General features: G+C 47.3%; 1 protein-coding gene across 1 annotated transcript in view; it reads right to left on the reverse strand.

The window, feature by feature from the left end:
• The window catches only part of LOC119437444 (L-sorbose 1-dehydrogenase-like), a 56530-nt gene that overhangs the window by 25985 nt on the left and 4801 nt on the right, over nt 1–25744 (reverse strand). The window contains exons 2-6 of the mRNA XM_037704472.2: nt 20697–20899; nt 15961–16147; nt 14469–14600; nt 5393–5517; nt 3848–4015 (exon numbers count right to left, since the gene is read on the reverse strand). Coding sequence (XP_037560400.1) covers nt 3848–4015; nt 5393–5517; nt 14469–14600; nt 15961–16147; nt 20697–20899 — 815 coding nt within the window. The remainder of the gene's footprint in view (nt 1–3847; nt 4016–5392; nt 5518–14468; nt 14601–15960; nt 16148–20696; nt 20900–25744) is intronic.

Here is a 25744-nt window from a genome sequence, read left to right on the forward strand (position 1 = left end):
TAATTAGTGTTTTGCCATACCGATATATTTGCCGAAGAAAAAAGTAACGGACGCGGAAAAAAAAAGATGAGTTGGAGGCGACAGGGAACTACGCCTTCCACCTCTCCCTTCTCAGTATTAATGTTATGTCATAGGTCGACGTATTAGTTAATGCAGCCATCAGTTTTAACTCACTTATCAGGAGTCTTGCACAGGCGCGTGACGAGGTACTGAAGTTTTGGGGACTAGTAACTACGCTCGCTATGGCATTGGTGTATTGAGCTCCTTAATTATTTTACGGCACATCTTTCAATCTACGAATTATAGCCGCTGAGTTCGCAAGGCGTATCCACTTGGAACGAATTCTCAGGACTGAACGAGTTTCGAGATATTAATTTTCAAAGTGTCCGACGAAATGTACGGGAGTTCCAGTTAACTTTGTTCTTCAATGCAGAAAAGAGCGTTTTCCTGAAAAATTAACTGGAAGGCCCATGCATTTCGTCGGACGCTTTGAAAATAATATCTCGAAACTGGTTCAGTCCTCAGAATTCGTTCCAAGTGGATATGCCTTGCGAACTCAGCGGATATAAATCGCAGATTGAAAGATGTGCCGTAAAAATTATTAAAAGGTTAATTAGGGTAATAAGGTTATTATTCAATTAGGCGTTCTGATTTCTCATGGAAGTAATGGCTACCTGATCGAGCAGTTTAGCTCAATGATTATAATTGTGCTATCTGCCACAGGCAAATTTTTAAAATTTGGTGCAGCTAAAATGAAACACATGCCTGTATAAGTGGCACTAACAGAACAGGTGCTCTGCAACTCTACGAAAAATACTGAAGTCTGTTCAGCCGATATAAAGGCAACTGTCTGAGTATACCTATGTAGTGGTTTTTCTACGATACAATTTTGTCATATTGTCACGTTTTCGTGACAGTGAAGAACGAAACACTGCCTAGGCGTGACTTAAAAAAACAGCTAACTATTTATTGGGTGCACTTGTACCAAGAAAAACAAGTGTCACTCGGAGCACTACGAAGCGACGAGCACGATTGTCGATATCTGATTCACCGGGCAAACGTGTCAGCTCATTGTACTTTCGTGTGTTATCGGGTTGTGCTCGCGTAACTTAAGAGCGTACACCATTATTCGCGTTGCGCAGCCACTCTTATTTCAGACAAGGTTATTTTGCTACAACGGGTGTTTTTTTACAGCATGCAGAATTTTTAAAAATGACCTGTGACATACAACCTAATGGCAGTTGTTTAGCTGGATTACTGAACGAGCGGGACGTTACTTTATGAGAAATTCAATTGGATAATTGACTAATTAACAGAAATCAACTGAATAACGAATTGCAGCCGGTGAGTTTCGCAAAGCCTGTCCGTTGGAATGAACTTTAGGATCACGCCAATTTCTAGACATTCATCCCCGAAGTATGCATGGGTGTTCCCGTTGTTTTTCTGCTTGAATGCATCAGACGGGGGTTTGAGAAAAAATCAGGGGCAGCTTCACACTAAGTGGTGAGAAGACTGGGCAAACAGCGAAGCTGGTGGCCCTTCCCTATTGCTTTCTCTTTGGCTTTTTTTTTGCTTAACTTGGTTTGGCTTGTTCTCAGCCAAACTCAGCCAACCCCGAGTATCGGGACGATACTCGGGGTCGGCGCACAGTCTTCTAAAGGCCACTTTGTAGTCCGACGTGGCGTTAACGCGTGAGCGCGCTCGGCACGGGGGCGGTATGCCAGTGAAAGTGCAGCACTATGGGCACCGTTCACTGTTCAGATGGTGCTACGACATTTCATGTTTCGCCCCAGTATTGCCGACGCCCGCCGCTAGACAGGCGATGAAAATGATACGCCATTCCGAACGACAACGGCTTCCTGATCGTCGCTCGTTTGAGAGGTATGCCCTGCGCTTTGACGATATCAAGCTCACAATTGTTCCCGCTGCTCATATTGATTGCGAACGCGTGCTATCATATGCAGAGCATGCGCACTTTGATATTTTCACAACTCGGACAGTCTTCTTTCGTGATAAGCGATCGAAAGTATCACGGTGAATGTATACAGCGTCTCCCCAGTTTTGCTGGTTTTGACACTGGCCGTCCCAAAGCTTCACTTGTAGTGGCGCATAGATCGCGCGCAAACTGCAATGCACGGTGCCTATAGCAACTATAGTACAGCACGAGGCGTGGCCGACGTATCCGGCGTTCGTCAGCTTGCCCCGGCTGTCGCCGGCGTAGAAATACGACATGCTGCCTTTCACGCCGGTCTCGTCACCCAGAATGGACCGCATTCGCTTCTCGTTGAGAAAGATGGGCTAATAGATACTCATGACGGCACGTGCAGCGAGTTCACAGTTTCATATAAAATGCGCATGTGTCTAGGTGGCGCTGCGCGGCGCACACGTTGGACTTTAGAGGGGTCTGTTTTCGCGCCCTCCATAATAACGGTTATCCACCAGCCCATCTTGCTCGATGAGACGCGGATGTGGTCCATTTTAGGTGACGAGGCTGGCGCGAAATGCAGCATGACACATCTCGACGACTGCAGCCGGGGCACGCCGACGAAATCCGGATACATTAGCCGCGTCTCGCACTTTGGCGAAAGCAATGACGTCACATGCGTTGCCTAGCAACGCCTTGCACCACCTGTGCCAGACGTTGCTAGGCAACGCGCGGTGACGTCATCGTCAGGCGCATTTTTTGTTCGCACTAGGCGGCCTAACCATAAGTTTAAACAGCTCCGCTGTTAAAACGAATGTGTGGAGCAGTAGTGCATTTGTTCCGCAAGTGTCATGGCGCATATCTCGAAACCCTTGCGATTCATAGATGTCATTACACGTTGATAAGCCTTGTAAACTAGGCAGCTACATCTCGTGAATTCCAATATGGACCATTTATTGTGTAAGCTATGTCCGCCGCTTCAAATAATGTAGCTCGAGGAGTGCAAGTACGCAATCTGCCACAAGCGAGCTTTAAAAAATTCGTATGGTCTAAAGGAAGTACACCCCATTGAATCGGTGACAACAGTGCAGAAAGTTCGGATACATGAAGGCGCCTGTTGCGCCGAGTGAGAAATTTGTAAGAGCGCGAGCCGGTGAAAAGCGGTCACGCGAAAACAAGCAATGTACGTATGTACGTACGCTGCTTGCCCATGCAATGGCGTATGTACGTTGCTTGCCCACATGCTATGTACGTATGTTCTTGTATGTACGTATGTACGTACGTTCTTGGAACTCGTATACCGTCCTTGAAGGACATCGCCAATAAACCTCTTCTCAAATGGTTTGGGGAGTCGGAATATGACAAGCACCGCGCAGAACGCACGGCCAAAACATGTGTAGGGAGTCGGAATATGACAAACAGCGCGCAGAACGCACAGCCAAAACATGTGTAGGGAGTCGGAATATGACAAACAGCGCGCAGAACGCACAGCCAAAACATGTGTAGGGAGTCGGAATATGACAAACAGCGCGCAGAACGCACAGCCAAAACATGTGTAGGGAGTCGGAATATGACAAACAGCGCGCAGAACGCACAGCCAAAACATGTGTAGGGAGTCGGAATACGACAAACAGCGCGCAGAACGCACAGCCAAAACATGTGTAGGGAGTCAGAATATGACAAACACCGCGCAGAACACACGGACAAAACATGTGTAGGGAGTCGGAATATGACAACACCGCGCAGAACGCAGAGCAGAGTCAGCAATAGCATACGGTTTTACCACTATACACAGGTTCATTGTTCCGATCGAGCAGACAAATGTTTAAACGACAAATGCGACGACGTCGAAGCCGGTCGTAATAAATACTGCCCACTGACGTTTGGCCAAGGTATTGCGCGTGGGCCATGCGCAGTGCCTACCTGCAGGCGCTCCAATTCCTCTCTGGGCCCTACGCCGGAAAGCAGCAAGAGCTGAGTGGAACCCACGGTACCTGCCGAGAGTATCACCTCCCGACCTGCCGACACGTTCTGCTGCTGGCCGTACCTTGTGAACGTTACGCTCACGGCGCGCTTGCCATCGAAGTTCACCTGCGTTCCCATTGAGAAGAACAGCACGCTTTATTGGATAACGACACTTGACTCTAGTACTCTAGACACGCTCTATAACTACCACTACCCCGTCTGCACGAGCGAGAAAACCTAGGTTTACGCACAGAAATCCACCAGAGACCATGTTCAATGGAAGTACAACCAATAACTGCGCAACTGTTATACAGGAAATAAAGAAAGCGCCCAGTAAGGGGTAGGGTTGCAAACTCAATTCCACCTAATCAGAACAAGAGGGGGGCAGGCTGGCAACGACTCACCCTGTCATTGCCAGGGGCCACCAGTCTGTACGTGGAACAAAGTTACTCAATTTTAGGCTACCATTTCGCAATGTTCCACAAAGTGCAGTAGTTTCCTGGCTTCCACAGCAACTAATACAGATAACACTGGAAGGTTAGGACTCGCAACAGAAGTAGAACCACGACACAAAGGAAACCGCGCTTATGTGTATGACAATGCAACAGAAGACAAAAGAGCAATTTGCAATCAGGATGTCAGGCATTATAAGTGCAAAATCGTTTTTATAAAGGGGTTGAGACACCAAAGTTTCAAGCTATAGAAGGCCTGCTGTAGGCTTGTTCTGTATGTAACGACATTCAACACAAAGTGTTGGACACAGCAAACGTTTAAAATATATTTTAATTCGCTTCCAAAGACAGCCCAACTGCTCGTGAACGAGGCCCGTCACTAATGTGATTTACACCGACGTCACTCTGTTGGAAGCGTAAGGAATGGTTTAATGACGTCATGCCACATTAGAGTGACGTACAATGAGCGGTGACCCACAGAACAGGCAAGCGTAGAGAGCCTCGAGTCTAAAGTGCAGTGAGCCGCATCGGACGCAGACGTAGAGTCGGAATCAGAGCCGCCGCAGCTAGCCATGACAACTGTCGGCGTAGTTTTGTTTGCATGCGCTGGTACACAACATGTGTGCGAGAGCAGATGATGCAGCAGGGCGTGCGTCACTGCTTTGTGGGCCCACGTGACCAAGCTTCCTAGATGGTGAGGTCACTGTCCAACTTGGTGCCCAGAAAACGAAAATCGTTCACATAAATAATGCGATATTAAATTATTTACCGAGAATATATGAATCTTTGAGCCTGTATCATGGTTCCTGGAGCAATAAGAAACGTTTGAAACAAAGAACGCGCTGGCCACAAATTTGATGCCTTAACCCCTTTAATTGTTATTCAACTGAAAAAACTAAAGTAGGGACATTTGACTATGCCGATTGGGTCAACTTCAGACTTGGTGCATTTACTAAAAAGGCGGGACTGTACCGCTGAATTCGGAATTGTTGACAACCCTAGAACCCTAGTAAGCAGTAGAGCATACTTCCGCATTCCAAGTGGCTCCTACCTTCGTGACTTGACTGTACAGTGCGACGTGTAAGTTTTTCCGCGTACCAACGATGGGCTGGATAAAGGCCTTGCTGGCGCTGAAGCGCTCGCCGCCCGCCACGTTTGTCTGCACGCGTGAGCAGCCTGTGCTTGGAAGAAACGATGTAACATATCAGAACGCTTTACGTTTGAGACCGCAACTTTTAAATGGTACAGCAGAACGCATTGACCAGCTGGTTGGCGCGTATTAATAATAAACTTTAGCGCAAACGCGACGGTCTTCTTGTGTCGTCCTGTTTGTGCTAAGGTGATTTAAACAGAAATCAATGTTGCTGCTCGAAGTTCGACATGCCTTTAAACAGTGCAAAATCCCAACTCGTGTCTTTCACCCGTAAAAGCCTCCCTGTGAAATCAGTTTATAATTTGGATGGACTGCCTCTTTAACGGGTTGAACTTTTCAGTTCAACCCGATTTTAGTTCAGTTTAACGGGTTGAACTTTAACGAGTTGAACGGGTCTCCATTTCAGAAAATATGACCTGGAATAAACATGTTGAATATCTCACCTTAAAGTCATCAAGAATGCTAAACCTGATTAGACATAATTTTCATAAAGCTCCCAAAAGTGTAAAAAGAACAGCTTTGCAACACAAATGTTCGCACCATACTCGAGTACGCTTGCGCGGCTTGGGACCCTCAAACCAGATATCTTGTAGACAAACTTGAACGCATGCAAAACCGCCCTGCCAGGTTTGTGTCTTGAAAATGCTGCTTCCACAGCAGTATTAGATAAATTAAGAAAACATTGGCTGGCAAATACTAGCACAACCGCTGCGAAACTATTACTTTTTTTCCGAATTTGCTCTGGTCTCAGAGGATTAAACACGAACGTGTACATTTTCTGCACCATTTCAATTCTTTGCGATGGTACCATACCCATCGTGGTTGCTCAGTGGCTATGGTGCTGGGCTGCTGAGCACGAGGTCGTGGGATCGAATCCCGGCCACGGCGGCCGCATTTCTATGGGGGCGAAATGCGAAAACACCCGTGAACTTAGATTTAGGTGCCCGTTAAAGAACCCCAGGTGGTCCAAATTTCCGGAGTCCCCCACTACGGCGTGCCTCATAATCAGAACTGGTTTTGGCACGTAAAACCCCATAATTGAATTGCGATGGTATCACGAGTTTAAACTTCCTGAAACACGCGTTCGCACTGATGTTTTCCGCAAATTATTTTTCCCGCTTACTTTAACGCACTGCAGTCAGTTTCATGAGAGTCTTGTTTAATGTACGGCGTGCTCCGAGTTTCGGTTTTTATCATCTAACCTGTCGTAAGCGCATATCATTGCGCTTGATGCGATAAACCACCCTTTCATTTATATGATGTGAATGCGCCTGTCAGCCTGTTGGTACACTTTTTCTTCACTTTCTTACGTTTGTACCTTGCTGTCTGCTTTTTGAATCAGCACGTCTTTCGATTAAGTTTCTTCCGCAGCTAACAAAATTTTGCTGATGCTATTTGACAAGCAAGGCAATAAAATATATGTTATAATATTTTATGTATTTCTGTGCTTAGTACTATTACATATAGAACTGTCTTTTCTTTCTGGGGTTTTACGTGCCTAAACCACTTCTGATTATGCGCCATAGTAGAGGGCTCCGGATTACTTTTGACCACCTGGGGTTCTTTAACGTGCACTACAACGCAAGCACACGGGCGTTTTCGCATTTCGCCGTCATCGAAATGCGGCCGTCGTGGCCGGGATTCGATCCCGCGACCTTATACCTTTCTTAAATACACATCTTATAAACGTATTTGTTAAATAAGGTTCCCTATGTATGGGTACTGTGTTGATCGGGCATGTGCTCTGTCAACCGAGTGTTCGCGCAATGTTTCTTTTGGAGACTGTTGATCCTTTTCACAGCACACAGGCAGATATACTTATCACAAACCAAACTGCACCGAAACGTAAACAATGGTGCAGATCGAACACGCATCATGCAATTTACGTGAAGCGAAGCCTTCATGAAGCGGTTAATCAAATGCTATAAATATGACCATTTCATTCCTGTGTCCTTGGTGTAAAGGTAACTGGCGCGTGCGCATGTGGTCTCGCGCTCCCGTGCAACGTAACGTGACACACGTGGCGATCATGTTAAAAAAGCTAGTTGGCGGTGGCACAACAAAAGTGTGTGTAATCCTTGTGATTCCATTTTAGAGAAATTTTGACTGTGTTAACTGCACTGTGAAATCTTTATTTTGGGCTTGTTTTGGCCCCTATGTATGTACCTTAAACACTTGTGTGTAATGTATCTAATAAATACCATGAACAACAAGCGATTGTGGCCTAATGCTTAGAGCATCGGGATGCTGTGCTACGTTTCTCAAGTTCAATTCTACCATTCGGCAGTAATTCAGTTTTCTTAACCATGAGCTAATCCGCAAGACCTCAGCTCCTGCTATGTCAGAAATGTCCGGGAGAGCTTGCAAGAAAAGCACAGGCAGCGAAGCGCTGCAGAGATAACACTCTACAAACATGTTTCTTGTGCGACAACATTTTTCATTACATTAACTATAACCTTAAGACGTCACAGGGATGTTTTTAGTTACGAGGCACGCAAGCGCATCTAGTAAACAGTTATAGAGAACGCATTTCATTTACTGGAATTGGAGGAATGGAATGGCTAAGGTCAGCGACTCCGGGAGTGGGAATGGCCTGACTCGTCAGTCCGAGGAGTTAAAAGGAGTGAAATTGATGGGGGATTTTCACACCCAAAAGGAAATGGGAATAGAAAGTAGGGCCCCACTCGGCAACTCTGGTTGGCACTGACACGATATGTACCACCCGTTTCTTGTCCAATCCCCCATTGTATGTCACGGTATAAAAATTATGATCATAATCAACATGGGGACACTGTTCTTGGCGGGTTCCCTGTTGTAGGTATGTGCCATGGTATACGAATCAATCATCAGCACGCGGAAATTATCGCAAAAAGCTAGTTTGTGAAGGCACGAGAGGAGTGTACGGGCGGTTGTCACCTTATGATTGGAGCAACGGCTGCGGCACTGGGAGCTTAGGTTCGAATAGAGCCGCTAGAGGCGCTTCAAGTAAACGTGAATGTGCTCGGCGAGAACGCGACCGGCCGACAGGCCCAGACAAAACATGGAATGGCAGGGAAAGAAACCTTCGCTTCACTATTACGGCTGAACTCGTCTCACGATGAGCATGGATGGTACTCTGATTAGCATTCGAGCAATGTAGGGACCCACCATATTCCTTGAAGTCACGTTTATACAGTATCTCTACTTCCGTTGCTTCGGTTGAATGCCACTCCGGTCCTTACCACACCACTTTGTGCAGGGTTACCAATCGGACAATTATTCTGGTTAACTTGTGCCTTTCACCTCTTTTCTCTCTCCCTCCAGTATCATTCCACTTTGCTATAGCACTCACTTGCTAAGGTCGGCCATGATCCTGGCGCCATGACGACGACTGTGACGCCGACGCAGTAGTGACGAAGAAATGACGTCAATTGAACAACAAAGAGTATAACGACGACGGCACAACGACAACCGTATGGCAGCTGAAATGGCGACAATGGCATGACAATGGTGGCATATTCAGGATTGAATCATTCCCGTGCGACTGCAGTAAAATAGCGAAGAGTGTCTGACGTCAATGTAACGAGGATAGTGGTTTGACAACGATCGCATGATGACAGTGGGATGACGTTACTGAAGTGATGATGATCGTGAAATGACAGCGTGACGACGAGTGTAAGGTGGCAATGGCGTGACGATGATTATACGAGGAGTCTAACGTCGAAGCTGGAGTGACGACGATAGAAGTGCAACGACAGCCTCAAAACGGCGGCGCGACAACGAATGCGTGACGAGAGTGACAACGACGACGTGTCGATGACGACATGACGAAAGTCGGCTGGCAAAGCTCGAATGGCGATGATGCAACGACCACGGCGGCATCACGACTGCGAAGAGAGAGAGAGAGAGAGAAACGTGGTGGGAAAGGCAGGGAGGTTAACCGGAAAAGATTCTGGTTTGCTACCTTGCACTGGGGGAAGGGGAAGGGGAAATGAAAGGCGGAAAGAATAGGGAAGAGAAAAAGCAGTCACAAAAAAAAGGAAAAAGAAAAGGAGGAGGTTCTGCGAACATGTACCTAGTGGCCCAGGCTCAGTAGCTTGGCTCACGGGGTTGGAGTAGTAGGTGTGACGATTGCATGGCGAGTCAGATCGCGAAGCTGGATGAACGACGACTGAACCACCACGACGGCATAAAGATGGCGGTGTAACAAAAACAGCTTGACTGTAGGACGACGATAGTATAATGATTATGGCATGACGAGAATTGGATGACAAAGCTGGAATGTCGACGATGCAACGACCACGCGCACACACCTAGTGACCCAAGCTATTAGAAATCTTATGCGACTGGGTCGGTGTAAAAGGCGTGACGACGACGGCATGACGAGTCAGACCACGATGGAACGACCACTGCGGCATTACAATACGAGCCCAAACCTAGTGGTCGAGGCTGGTAGACAAATTGGCAGACAGGGCCGACGTGAGATGCTAGGCTGAAAACGGGTGAAGTAGGCAAATAATGCTAATCACATTAACATCCACCTCTAAAGATGAGCGAAAGGGAAACAGAGGGCTCGATTGACATAAACCATATGAGAACAGCATAGAGCCATGGAGCGTACACCGGAAATTAAAATTTAATGCGTTAGCATTGTTAGGCTACTTGAATTTTACGAGGGCTAGCTCCTTTGAATCTATCTATTTATGCATGTATTTAACCGTTTTCTCGCCTACCTTGGTGACTAAGTAGTTCATGGTTGAGTGGGTTGCGCATCGGGTTGCTGTGCCGAGGTAACAGGGTTGTAAACCAACCATGTGATCAACTTGGCTCAATAAGTGCTTTTCAACGAACCTCTTTCACGCTGACATGGGTCACTGTACGTAATTGGTAGGTACCGTTGTTGGAAGGAACTCTGACGCCGACTTGGAGCACTGGGTATGTGTCACCCGGTCTGCGCCAGTCTCCAGTGAGCCTCTTTTTTTGCCAATTTGGGTCACTGGGTTATGTGCCAGTATGTGTGTGCCAGTCTCCAATGACCGTCTTTGACGCCAACTTGGGCAACTAGGTATGGGACACTGGGAATAGGCCGCTCAACAATGACGAAAACGATCACCGAAATCTCACGGATGCTGAGCGAAACCACCTCCCAAGGGTCCTAACAAGAACAGCAACTTGACGCATTAGCAGGCTGTGCCACAAATGCAGTGGGTATATGCCATTTTTCAATGAACACTTTTCACGCCAACGCTTTAGCGAGCAGTTCCATGACTGGCCTGGGTATGTGCCGCTGTTCAGTGAACCTCTCGCCAACTTGGGTCACTGAGTATGCGCCACTGAGTTTGCGGCAAGCGAGGGAGCAATTGTCAGCGTTCGCAGGCACCCCCGGCGTGCTATTCTTCTCGTCTCCGAGACCGCGTGCTTCTCGGAGGCCACTAGATGGCGCAGCATGTCTAGAAGGAAAGGCAAGCGGAGCCCGGTTGCCGCATGACGCGTTTCCCAGCGTTCGAACGCTATGCGTGCCACAAATCTCGGAGGCCACGCGCAGACATCGCAGCGGCGGCACTAGATGGTGCCGAGTGTTCTTGGATAGCACGAACGAGGAATCCCGAAGCAGCACACGCCTCATGCATGACTCGTTTCGGCGGTTGCAATACGTTGTGTCGCTACATCGATTCAATGCTAAACGCATTAGCATGGACACTCATCGTGAGATGGGTTCGGCCGCGATTTGTTTTTTTTAACGGTATCTGTATCTGTCAATGAAAGTTAATCGTGCAATAAACTTAGTATTTTTAATATAAGAACGCACACGTGAGCATTGTAGTGGGTTCGGCTACCTCCAGCACGAAGCTGTTTGCTTCTGCTTTTTTTATTTTTTTTTTACGGCTATTATGTTCAGAAAAACAGATGAATGTTCAATTGGCGACGAACGTTTTCTTATGCCCCAGCTAACGTTAGCCAATCTCTTAAAAATTTTTAAAAAAGATATACGAGGACGCAACCATTGGTATTGTGTTAGGGGTGACGCACCGCACCAGGAGATTGCTTTTGAATGGAACTGTCAATAATTAGATAAGATTAATTAGCGAACTAATGAATTGACGACGCGATGGAAATTTTGACAGCAAATTAATAATTTAGTTTTAAAGCAACCGATTCAGTTTTCGGTGTACCATGTCTCGCGCATTTATTTAGCCGCGTTATAAAGAAAACGCGCGAAATATGAAAACAGCCGCAGGATGCGTCCGCGCGCCACGACACCAGCAGTTCCTCGCGGTGCTCGCAAGAATAACTCTGCTCAATGCCTGGCTGGGCTGCCACGTGAAAGGGGCGAGGCATAGGTATTGGGGTTGGTCAACGTGAACTGCGAGCTGCCTTTCCCGCGTAAAGCGCGAAGCCAATGCAGTGCGCAGGGGCATTGAAGAGAAGGTAGGACGACCGTAGTCGAGCGCACTCTCGCACTTGATGCAAAGCAGGTTCTCATTAGAAGCAATGATGTCGTGGTGAATTATACAGTTCTACGTACTTTCTTTCGGAGCACAAAGCATTGTAATTTGAGCAGAAGTCGTGTGCGATGACTATCCAAACCACGGTCTCCTGTACCACAAAAAGTTCCTGTGCCAAGCTCCAGTTGAAACCTGCTATACGCACGTCACACAATCAAGTTTCCTGGCATACCCGCGAGACAGCGCTACATTGCCGTTTTATCTTCTGTCTCCATTGTTGTTCACGCTTTATGTTAAGGACAGACAAAGACGACTGAAAAAAGGCAAATTAGGGTTTGATTTATCCTACATGCGTAATGGACAAATGGGGCAACAGAAGGCCCCTGCACTGATGTATATGCGGACGAGATAGTGCTACTAGCGGAAAATACAAGAAAGACTCAGGAACATGGATGAAAATAAATGGCCTATAAAATTTATATGTATATGTACCTGAAAAGCGTGGACACGGAATGGAGGAAAAGCTCAAGAAAGTTGGAAACGAAGTACAGGGTAATCGAAACTAAATAGACAACCAGGAGACCCCAGAAAGAAAGTGAGAAACAGTGAATTGGATGCAAAGAATTGAAAGAAAAAGGACCATGGAAATTTGCAACAATAAGAAGAAAGAAATTACAAGAGAAAATCTGTACGATAACACAAAGGGCAGTGCCTTGCTATTTCAGGCTCGAGCCGGTTGCATAAGGGCCAAAACATACATGAGCAAATATTCGGAACTAGATGAGGCATGTATATGCTGCAGCAAAGATCCGGCGACAACTCAGCACATCGTAATTGAATGCGAAGGGATTCGCCCAGTGAGAACCGTAGGTAACGTACACCTCCCAGAAGTGCCTGGATTTAAAGTGGACGGAAGCATCAACCGGTCAGCAGTCGACATAAGCAAGAAGCGTGTAGAGTATTGGTGGGAAAAAAGCAGGGAAGAGATTGATACTACCGGATCTGCTACAGTCATAAGTAGCGGTACAAGGTAGATGAAGGGGGAAAAAGGGTAAAGGAGATGTAAACAAAAACGCTAAATAAAAAGTATGTATAGCATACGTCAATAAATACAACAGGCTAGGCTAGGTCACTGTGCCGTTTTAAAGGGGACGTCATTAAATCATCGTCATCATCATCTTGAGGCGGTAGAAGATGAAAGGGTAAGGGGGACGTGCGGAGAAGGGTAGGATGGCATAGAGTGGGGATGTAGGGATTGCTCGCGGAAAGTTGAGGGTACGGTAGAAAATGGAGCACCCGCCCCACCAAGGTCGCTTGCTTTTCACCGCACCATCGCCTTCAGCCCACAGAGTTCACTTCACAGCCGCACTCGCCGAATGCGCGTCTGCTCCCCTTTGAACATGAGCATGTGCTTGCTATCGCCGTCACTGCTTCGCGCATCGACGGAAACTAATTAACGACTGTGCATATTTTTCTCACTGTTTCTTACAATGCACGTTTCACTTTGGTGCTACAACCATTGTCTCTGAAAGAGGGATCAACAATTTTTTCACGGGCTGAATTTTTTTAGAACATACTCCCTACTAAAAAATCCTATTTGATTTCAAACGGGTTTCATCAAATAGGATTATGGAACGGGACCCCGTTTCAACCCATTTAACCCAGACCTGTTTGTCCCGTTTGAACCCATTTACCCCAGACCTGTTTGTCCCCGTTTGAACCCATTTAGCCCAGACCTGTTTGTCCCCGTTTGAACCCATTTAGCCCAGACCTGTTTGTCCCCGTTTGAACCCATTTAGCCCAGACCTGTTTGTCCCCGTTTGAACCCATTTAGCCCAGACCTGTTTGTCCCCGTTTAGTCCACTCCCCCGTTTGACCCTGTTCGAACCTATTTATTTCCCTATTTGAGCCAGGTTTCTTTAGACTGGTCCGATGTCACTTAACATAAGTCACTCTTTAAATCTATTTGGTGCACTTATGGATTTGAGATCAGCCTTGAATGAGTTTTGTGTGACCTATGAGTGCGCTTGACATGTATGACTAGCTATCTTCGGCGCGAGCCCACAAAAATGGCCACATATAGGAGAAAGTTGACTTGGACAATATTGCTTCCCATTAATGAATGGTCGCAGGCAAAGGGTTCATTGCGCAGTGCCATTCCGCGCGACACTGCGACAATGATGCTTTACGCTACAGCCTATTCTGTTCAACGTAGCAGCCAGCACGTTTACAGCCGTTGAGTCGTATCTTTGTCCTGCAACAATAATCGTCAAGAGTCTTGGTTGCGTTTTCTTTCTTGAAACTTCTGCGCTCGCTACTTTCCTGTCGAGAATATAACGCTGATAAAGAGCATGTCGTTCGTGACCTGGAATAACCGGCCGCGTAGCGTTCACAAAGGAAAGGCGCGCAAGATACATTAGAATTATTGTGCTACAAATGCACGCTCGTAAGCGGTTAAACTGTTTTTAGAGCGTTAATAAAGGGGTTAAACATAACTCCACAGTTTGCGTGCTTGTCACTTATGCGCATGCAATGCAATGGCGACTCACCCGACTGCGTGGGACCATTCAAATCGACACGAGGAAAACCGGCTTGATTGCACGCCTCCAGAAGTAGCCGGCTCAGAAGTGTAGTGGTGTTGGAGTAGTCTACCGGCACCTCGCCCCCAGTTCTGTGATACTCTGCCGGAATAGACAAGGAAAAAGGCACCTTATGCAAGGTTAGAGCAGCATCGGTGGTATAACATTTTGGAATTCAATTCTTACAGACATTAAGATTACCTCGTATTTCTAGCCCCTTAAATGAAAATACCTTCCGATTTTTTTTCTGCGGACGCGTGTTTTGTAGTATGTAAAATGATGATGAAATATGATGATGAAATATTCAAGGAGCACAGCTTTATTTTATTATGTTATTTTGTGATATTTTATGTATATATCATTCCGTACTTTACAATAGGCTTCTTCGATGCGTCCTACTGCTGCCTACATTATTATCTTGCATGCATTGCGAAACAGGAAGCCCCCACGGACGATCTATTTTGGGACCTCCGAATGTGCTGCTGAAATGGTATGCTCGTTTTTCTTTTGCTCTACAAGTAAACTTCAAACCAAGCATCTTTTTTTTCTGCAGACAAAAGCGACAAGTCCTTCCCCGATTCATCACCAGTGACCATGTTCGTAGAAGATACTTGCAGGAGATACATCACCAATTCCCAGCATAGTATCGCACCAAGAAGCTTCTCGAGGTCAACTCGGGATGTGCATTTTGCATTGATGGCTTTCTGGCAACCCTAAAGCATAGGCTGGCAAACACTCATAAGTAGAATCGCTCACCCCCGTATCCTCAAACCATCCTCCACAGGAAGTTATTCCTCAACTCAACCAAGTTGCGCACAGCACTGCCTCTCGACTGAAAAAGACGCTACGCTTCTCAATAATTGCTGGAGAGTCAATAAAGAGCCGTGACCGCTTCTGTGTAGACGTGGCGCTGCGATTCATTTCCACACGTTGAAGGCTGAATGGAGGAACGTTCGAGAACACGGCTGTCAGACTCGGACCAACCCATGAGCCTGAGTGAGCTCGAGGAGGTCATCAGACACCAGGCTATATGTGCTGTGCACTCATGTATGGCATGTTTGAGGGCGCTGAAATCGTGGCTCGCAAGCAGCCATGTCACGTGATTAAAAAAAACGTTTTTTTCAGGCTTTTTTTAGGACACAGAAAATTGATTACGTAAAAAGCAGGAACTCAGAAGCTGCTGCATTAAATGTTTTCTTCAACGCTCGACAACAATCTCAATGGAAGAATTTCTCTAAATTTCATAGTTGGGAACTTGAATAAATAATGACTAATTATGCAAACATATTTCGGCAGTACACGAAAAATCAAGTAACATTGATCAGTGACCGCTGTGTGAAACAAAATGGAGAAATTTATTAGCTGTTAGCAGCACTCCGCCGCGCACATGCTCTTTTTCTTTTTTGACGTGGGTGTCTATGTTGTCACAGGGCTTCAGGAACAAGTACTACGGATCTCTTACCGTTTGGTGTCTCCACGTGATAATCCTCGATGTCCCTGAAGTGCGGCAGGACGTCCTCGTATGCCCATCCCTTGGCTCCGTATTCGTTGGCCCAGCGATCAAAGTCACGTGGGTGACCGCGCGTGTAGAACATGAAATTTAGGACGCTGGAACCACCGAGTACCTTGCCGCGTGAGAGGGAGAACCGCTGGACACAGATTAAGGAAACAATTAAGAAGCGATAAAAAACACGTGAGAGCAACGAGCAAGCGGTACTGAGAATACCAGGAAGAAGGAGAAATATCCGATCTGTGTTTGAAGAGGTACCCTCCTGTGCTTTCACCAATCACTTTCCGAGAGACCACAAAATCAGATACAAACGCACAAGCGGAAAATGCGTGTATTAGGCCAAGCTCTGCATAGACAATCTGACCAAAACCTCCGAGACCGCAACAGCATCACAATACGATAGGATTGGACTCCATTGCTTCCAGCACTTTCCGACGCCATCTGCTACATTAGGCCGCTTTAGCAGAACGCTTACGGTCCTCTCCACTCAGGCCAGTGTGTTCTAAGAATTTGCATGCAGTGCGCATGCGCTCAATAACCATAACAGGCACATTCACGGTTTGGCCAGAAAAGTAGAAGGCGTTTGACACGTCTTGTAATAGGACTGCTTATTTCCCTGAAATTCGAGCATAAGAAGCATCAGCGTTACTGTGCAGTGCAGGCTTGCTCTGTTGAAAACAGTCTGTAATGTTTTAATGTTAAAGGCAAATGCATACAGCACGAAGTAGGCAAGTACATTAGAGTATACTCAAAACTTTAGGGCACTGCAGAAAAGAATAGCGAGTACGTAGCAATCCGGGGAACTGAATACACATTAAAACAAAGTCGTCGATGAATCTTCGTGTGGATTACACGACATCGATTGGAGCCGTAAGAGCAGCTGGTAAAATAATTGCGGGTGCGTAGGTCCCTCTCGCAAAGTATTGTACACGTCATTCAAGACAGCGAAACTAAATTTTGGTTGAGTGTTCCGACGAGATGTTCGCGCACGACATAACAGCTGCCCGCAGTTATTCAATATTAATTGTGACGACTAATTATCAGATGCTTAGCATTTATTCGCCGGTATAGGATGTGCAGTGTGCCAGACAGTGCCCGACACTGCCATGGTTTGCATATCTTGCAATAGGGAATACGAATGCAATGTCGCTGATCTACACTACTCGTGACACTTTCTTGAGCTTTGTTTACTGTTCTACTGCGCAGCAGTCGCTGACGCACTAACTGGCTCACCGCTGTTTTTCTGTGGACCACAAGGCCGCATACTCGAAAGCTGGCCGCTGTTCCCGCTCTGAAAGGGCCGGAATGCAAAAACGCTTGTCGGCGTTGATTTACGTTCACTTGCAAGCATATTTGTAAACTTATCGAGGAGCCCAACGTTAAGGCGTCCTTCTTTGCTCATGGAGGCACTTTTACACGCTAAACCCAATGTGCTACTAGGCAACGACAGCCGAATAACCCCATTTAGTACGTGTAATAATTGTTTTAAGTATTCCTTCTTTCCAAGAACAGTAGTTGAATGGAATCATGTAACCAATAATCAAATTTTAAAATCACATTCGGCGTTTGCTTCAAGTATTGAGTAAAAATTTGTTGTCTTGCGGTGACACTGCCCTGTCCAAGCTCTGTTGACCTGGTTTGTATTGGGTTCGTTGTCTATGCTACAGTGTTCTTTGCATATGTATTGTTTCCCACCCGGCTAAAACCCCCAGTGGGGATTGCAGTATTTATAAATAAAAATAAGAAATTAAATGAATACTTTCAGTAATTAAGAATACTGGGTGTTTCTTTTAGAATATACACTTTCATTGCAAAACGGCTAGAAGCATGTCGAACCTGGCGTTTCTGCGAAAGGAGTTACTAGGCGGTGGACAGACTTTCCCACAAATAACGTAAGTTTCTGAAAACTAATAAAAGCTTAGTTTTACTGAATTTCCTAGATTGAGGCTGCAAATTTGTAAAATAAAGGACTACCTGCAATGTTCGAATAACAGTTAAATAACAATGTTTGTTCATTAGTATTTCGAAACTCAGGTTATAAGCAAGAAAATATTGTATTGTAACATTTTGCCCGGCAAGTCTTACAGCCGGATAGCGATCCATAGCTTTCGGAAAAAAGATATTCTAATCTTGCTTAAAGCCACGCCCCGCACTGGTTACTGTTATTTTTGTCCGTTTTGTACGCATTTGGGCTCACGCTGTTGCAATATACAGGCCAATCATGTGTGCTTGTTGCAGTGGCAAAAGAACGCGCCTTTTAGATTTTGAGCCGTACAGAATCGATTGCGTTATTTGCACTGCAAGTAAGCACTGACATCGCTGCTCGAGATAAGGAAACAGTGTGACTTAACTTGCATAATAAATTTGAGGGGTGGTCCAATATTCGAACTTTCGAATACAAATTGAATTTTACACACTAACTATTCCTGTGAGAAAATGGACAATTCGGTATTTTCGAATATCTTAAACCAAACAAATATTTCATAACAACCAGCATACAGTTAAAGTTTGTAACTGTTCTCCGCCTGCGAAACAAAGTATCGCAAATTAGAGAACTCAGAACGACAAAAGTGTTTGAAGAAAAACATTGCGGGGATGCTTATAACTTTCTAAGAATGTGAAGGCGAAAGCATAGTTGGACCCATAGCGATGTGGAATGAAGTTCTGAGCCCACGTGGCGAAGTATACAAGGCGCGAGCGTGCTGCCGCTGTTTTCAGAAATTCTACGGGCGCCGCCGCTGACATTTCCCTCCTCCTCCCTATGCGCCGCCACCGCGCTTGCCCTCAACACCCCTACTACAGTGTACTGTACCCCTACTGCGCTGCTGCTGACATTTGCCACCTCCCCAATGCCGCCGCTACCCATTCCATCAACGCCCTCCCGTGCCACCACAGCTGTGGAAGAAAATGAACGCACGAGAAGTGGCACGAGCGCGAGCCAAGCGTGAGACGAGCTCCCTCACTTTTTCTGTACCTCACAGCGACCTTGATAAAGATGTAGGCTTTCTCCTTAAAAACGATGGATAATGAGAGCTTTGTTTTCCGTTCCCCGGGGGAAGCGTGCATGGCTTCCTGTGAGGTTTTCGTTTGATCAGTCAGCTAGTGTAGTCATGTAGCATTTTTATCATTTACGCTGCGAGCAGCGAAGTTTTCAGGCGAAGCATGTATACGCTAGCCTGCGCCAGTGATGTAACGCTAAAAAACCAACTGCTCTCAGAGCTGCACAGGTGGTCGGCACGCGCTCGGGCCACTGCTCCCGCGTTCGTCGTCAGCTTCCACAGCTGGCTGTGTTGCCGCTAACCGTTTCAGCATAGATCTTCACTTCTCTTCTGTCGTCGTAATGGGGAGGCCATGTTCACGGGGGTGTGAATCATTGCTCAAGGGTGTATGAGCCATTCATTGTTTTACGCAATGGACAGATTTAATTTTTAACAACTTTTAAGGAAATTCATCCAGAATGAACGCGCTCGGGAAAGGGATCGTCGTCGACGTGCCGACTCTAGCGTGAGCGCTTCCGAAGCCAAGGCGAAACGTCAGCGAAGAGCCGACGACCCCGAGTTGAGTGAGAGCGATGTTGGGGCAAAGCGACAGCGTTGTGTAGCCCTCCAGGAATCCGACAAGGGTGGTACACGCCTCGGCAACGCTATCGCCAACTTCCTCGGTGCGACGGCCATGTTTCAAAGCGAGTTTCTCAACCGGAACTTCGGAGCCAGCTGCAATGCGTGTGATCGGTTGTGGTTCGAGCGTAACGTGGTACTCGTCAGTGCAATTCGTTCGGAGAAACACCGAAAAAAAAAAACACGACAAGCTACGCTTACCTCCATCTCCTCGACAGGAGAAGGGCTACTAATTTTTTTCTTGCAACATGCTCTGTTACAAGAGATTACCTCACAGATGCCCATCAGTAGCATTATTTTTTCTTTACCGCATATTCGAATCGTTTTCCCGACAGCCATCTGTTTAGCGTTTCTGTAAAGCTATATTTCATACTGCAGCCATTATTTCTTGGAAAGCTTTTTTGCAAGCAAACTCGAAAAGTGTTGAAATTCTATTCGTACGGTTTTTAGAGACACTTAGTATTTTTAAATTTAAAACTGATTCTTTGGCCCTGTAGATAGCTTTTCTTTTACTAGCCAGTATAGAGGCGTGGTACCTACTTTAGAGAAGTAAATATTGCTGCTGGATATACGTATTTGCGTCTGAGTGACTATTCGATTCAATTAGATATGTAAGGCTCATTATACGTATTTTATTCGAGAAAATTCATATTCGGTCAACTAATATTAATGCCAGGATTCAGTGTTTTCTAACTGAATTCTGAAGGACAATGAGATGCTTGTCTAGTCGCCTCCACTCGCTGCACGTGTGCCTCATGACGTCTGCACGTTCTCTTCACAGGTGGCATTAGGTTTAGATGCTTTGCGCTCACTTATTTCGCAGGGAGCGCGCAGACCTCAGCGTCAGCATACATCACCCGCCGTGACCTAGATTCTTCCGAGACTTATCACGTAGCGCTATTTCACTGGGCCATGCGCAGACATCGGGCACTCAAGGTCCTTTGAGATCACTTTAGCTTTCTCACTTGACACGACTTAATTCAGGCTCACTTCCGAAAAACGTTAGGCGAGCCCATCAACACTGAGTCGTCATAACTAGACGCTTGTGTTCTCGCGTCAAGATTCAGCTACCTGTTCTCGGAAGGAGAGGGCGGCGTTCTTCTGCGGGACGCTCCAGTAGTCCCAGTCGTCAGGACCTCTCAAGTTGAACGGTGCGACAGCCGGAATTTGACGCGAGGCGGTCTCCAGTCCTCCGGCTTCAATAAGCAGCACCGTGACATCAGGATTTGCCGACAGCCGGTTGGCGATGACGCAGCCGGCCGAGCCACCACCCACTGCGCATAAAAGAATGACGTAACCTATCGAGCAACGTGACAGGGAACAGTCAAGCTGACTTCAAGAGGCAGGAAGTGGCTTAAGAGTTATGTGCTGCATAAAAGTGCTCAACGAGATTTAATGTTGCAGGACAACGCTTTTTAACTGTTACATAAGTTATCAGGTGTGAATTCACATATCACAAACAACTTTTGCCTAATTTGAAATAAATTCTGGGGCTTAACGTGTCAAAATACAACTTAATTATGAAGAACACCACACTGCAGGACTTTCGTTTTATTTTGACCATCTGGGCTTGTTTAACGGGCTCATAAATCGAAGTGCACTAGCGCTTTGCCATTCCGCCTTCACCGCAAGGCGGCACCCGTGGCTTGGGTTGAACCAGTGACCTTGAGCTCAGTGGCGCAACGTCATAGCCCGTAAGCTACCGCAGCAGCTGTTTAGCACCTACTGCGGTAGCTCACCGGCTATGACGTTGCGCCACTGAGCTTTAAGACCTACCGCGGTAGCTTACTGACTATGACGTTGTGCCACTGACGTCAATGTCACCGTACTGCGTCTCACATCGTAAAAAAAGAAGCCCACGAACGCAGTCAACGAGCGTTAGCCCAAGTGTATTTGCGAGGTTCCTCGGTGTGCGTCGTATGCCATAATGCCCGAACAGATGACACGTTAACGATCGAGGGCAGTGTGTGGCATGAATGCGCAACGCATCTGTGGTACCATCGGCAAGAGTTAAGACGGTTACAACGCCGTATTCATTCGATGCCGAGAAATACGAGTAAATCTGTGCGGAAGAAAATAGACGACTGAGAGCACACACGGCACTTCCAAAAGAGCATTAATTGACGAAATACGTGAATACTTAGTGTGATGAGCTAAAAAAACGTCAGCATCTCCTAAACTGCTAAGCAGTGACATCTATTAGCAGGACGAACCCTGTGAGCAGAGTTCTGTGCATTATATGAGCCGCAAATATTCCTAGCGGCACGCGAGCGATCTGCGCCTCACTTTATTTCTCAAGTAGGGTTTGTCTATGCAGGCCGCCTGTAGCCGACTACGGTAATGAATCTAAGCATTCTTCTCCAAGTTAAGCCACTTTTCGTGGTGTATTGGTTTATCACGATTTACGTTGGCGTTATCGTGGGCCGATCTCGGAGATAGTGCAGTCTAACATTATGTGCCACCCATGTGACCTGCGATTAAGCGCCATAATTTTAGTGGGTCTACTTTTGTACAATCCCCGTCGCGAAGCGTACACTTGATGCTTCGGCAATGGAAAAAACAGTCGCAGTTTCACCCGAAAGGCGAAGCATCAATTGCAATAGCAAATTAGTAGACAGCTATACGAAGTAAGAATCGCAGTTTTATCGCCCGTATAAACTTGGAAACATTAGGGCCGGTATCTTGTAGCGATGCCTTTCCGGTAATAATGCCTTTTCTCGCTTATCGCGCTGTTGTCAGTGGTCAGAGCGATGGTCCGCTCGCGTTATCAACGGGATCAGCCGGCCGTGAGCGGTGGATGATAAGACTAGTATAGAATAAGTCATAAGACATTGCTACAAAATCGCGGCCTAGCTTACTAAATAATTAACAAGCATGATGTCACGCACTCACAAGCAAACATCAACACATCTCACTATGACCGCGCACACTCGCTGTCAAAACGCTTGCGTGGAGAAGCACGGCAGCCGCAGCGAGCGAAGTGACCACCGTGGTGTCTATCGCTTCAACGCAAACTGAGCGGCTAGAGCGCAGCACGAACAAATGTATGAGCCATCGGCTCATCCACCCTGTCTAGACTCTGCCACTCACTCCCGGCGATGTAGTGCATGCGCAGTGGGTCCAAAGTTCACGCCAGCGCTTTCTTTCCATAGCGCTTACAGCATGCCTGGTCGCCTCCGTTGAGCATGTCTTGCCATAGCCTCCTCGATAAACTCTGTGCCTGTCAAGACGCCGAGACAATATGGAGGCGCCGTCGGCAGAGTTGCAAACTGCCGCTCCCATTTCGCTGAGGGTGCCACCGACATAGAGTTCCACCCCGTCTCCCGTCTGCGCGGCGGGCGCGACGCCAACTGTTTTAATTGCTGCGATGGTGGAACATCGATCCATTGGGTGACCAGAGCCTTGTTTATAACGCTGTAGAGCACTATAGTATTGTCTCGTATACAGTCTGTGAAAGTGCGAGCGCGCTTGCAGCAACTGTAGCGTCAAAGCGGATTGCGAGTCGCACGTAGCAAAAGAAAAAAAAACGCATATCCACGGGGTGAATGATGATGAGTGGGCGAAGCTCCGGAGGGAATCACCGGTAAACCGTGAATCTTCCGTGTAATTCGCCCAGTCTCGCCGCACTAAATCAAACGATTGACTTCCACCAATGACACGCGCCATATGTGACGTCATTCCTATTTTATAACAGCGCCCTTCATTATAATTGCACCACCTCCCGCTTAAGGGGACGCTAGCACAAACGCGTTAGAAACCTGCAGTACTCTCTAGTAAGGGGGAGAGGCCACAGCGTCTTACGCAGCCGTTTACACATGCCGGAACGTGCACCGCGTTTGCCGACGCCATCACATGACTGCTGAGAGAGTATAACCCCCGTATTCATAAACGCTCCTCGACTTGAACTTGACTTGCCACCGCCTTCAACGGATTTCGATCGCGCTGCCCAAGGCGGTGGCAAGTCAAGTTCAAGTCGAGGAGCGTTTATGAATACGGGGGTAAGGCGGAGAGGCCACAGCGTCTTACACCAGCTTCTTACACAGGCCGTAACGCGCTAGCACAAACGCGTTAGAAACGCGGTCTTTCGTTAATGTTGGGTATTTATTGTCATCGTGGTGCGTGTGTCCATGTGCGCTTCGTGGCGTAGTGGCCAGCGCCGCGCGTTCGGAAGCGAAGGGTCCCTGGTTCGATTCCGCGCTACGGACACAACTTTCGGAATTTTTTTTTCATAAAAGTAGACGTGGCTACCTACTACGACGACGACTACTACTACTACTGCTACATACTACAGAGGAGGGACAGACCCACACCCTAAGGAGCTTCGCCCCTAAAATGAAAAAAGCGCGAGTTTGTTTATTGTGGTTAATATGCCCTTAGTTACCGTAGTAAAGTGCAGAAAATACGCACGTCGGCAAGCGTTCTTACAGCTATATCTTGTCAAAAACTGCTTGCGACGCTGCTGTATAGTGAGCCGTCCTTCGGGCCTCGGCGCACGTTAGTAGCATACTACTTTTACCTCTTTGAGGCAAGTTTTCCCCCCAAGTTATTTTGCATCAGATGAGCCTTGTGACCGACGTGAATATTTATACCAAGAAACCTTTTCACTTTCTACCACGTCCGTGCGCCTTGGCGACCAGGACAAATAAAAACAAATATTTAAGGATCTAGAAAAAACACCGCATGCCTTGAACACGGAGCAAGAAACCTTTAGGAGTGGAAACTCCACCAGTTGCGGCGACCAGAAAATGTCACAATCCCGTGGAGCCACTATCATGCTGGCGGCACCTGGCGGCCGAGAAAGAAATTGTCGCTGTCTTGGTTGCGAATGCAACCGGTCACGTGTGTTGCTCCCGTTCGCGGCCGCGCGCGTTGCTCCCGTTCGGCCGTGCCCACGGAGGAAGATTATTTAGGAGGAGAAACGCCAATATTCTAGGGACCATACCGTCAGCGCGGGCGCTCGCGTGCGACCAGATAACGACACATTAGAATGCGCCGACAGGGGCGCATGCAGTGGCGGGGGGTCTGGGGCCCGACCAGCATTCGGAACCACGCACATGCACACGCGCACACGCACGCGCGCGCGCGCACACACACACACGCACGCGCGCGCACACACACACACACGCGCGCGCACACACACACGCACGCACACGCACGCACACACACGCACGCACACGCACGCACGCACACGCACGCACACGCACGCACACGCACGCACACACTTTGCTAACAGTTGCACGTGAAAAACCTCGAAAGATTGTTCACTGAGGTGACGGTCTTGTATAAGTATTTGCAAGACCTCATAGTAGGAGAGTTCAATTTCACGGCCCGAGTCTCTTCGCGCCGCCAAGAGGTTGGCGTTTCTCGGATGAGCCATGCGACAAGCGAATTCAGTAAAACACGTTAAGCAGATATATGCATTAGTGCGTATTATGTCGCACAAATGCTTCGCCTTCCTTCCCTATGGCAAGCTGCACAATATGTGGCATATGTTGCGACATCTCAGGCGGATACATGTTGCTTAACGAAGACAGCAATGTCTCAAGTACTTCGTAGAACCTCTGGCGGTACATGTCACTCGCTGATGGCAGCACGAGAGCTGAGGAACCTTCTTCGTAGCGGCATGGAGTCTTAATTCGCCTAGCAGCTAGAACACACGGGCCCTCAACACCTACTTTTCATGCCTCTGCCATACATACGCGGGTCACGCGCTTTATTTTAGAGCTAATCTGCACCGAGTTCAAGCTTGGGCCATCCGATATGGCTGGTCCCTTCGCGTGCGCTGTCTCCCCGCGCGCCTAGTGTAATGTTTCCGCTGGTGCTAATACGGTCGAAAACACGCTTCCTTTTCAGCATCTGACGGGTCCCGGCGAAGTACCGATAAGTGACGTGCCCACTGTTGGCTTTGTCGTTGGTGCTCATGCCGTGTTTGTAGCTGGTGAACATTGTGACATCCGCATGCAGCCGTGGTAGAAGCGAGCTAGACGCATGTTTTATGTTTCCCGTTTTATTGCGACAACAATTGTTTAGACACTGCTTGAAATTTTTCGCAGTCATCGTCGCCGTGATATTCTGTATGAAGTCCAAAAGTCATGTATGGGCGACCCATACACTGCGGG

Source organism: Dermacentor silvarum, chromosome 1 (assembly GCF_013339745.2).
Source record: "Dermacentor silvarum isolate Dsil-2018 chromosome 1, BIME_Dsil_1.4, whole genome shotgun sequence".
NCBI lineage: Eukaryota > Metazoa > Arthropoda > Arachnida > Ixodida > Ixodidae > Dermacentor > Dermacentor silvarum.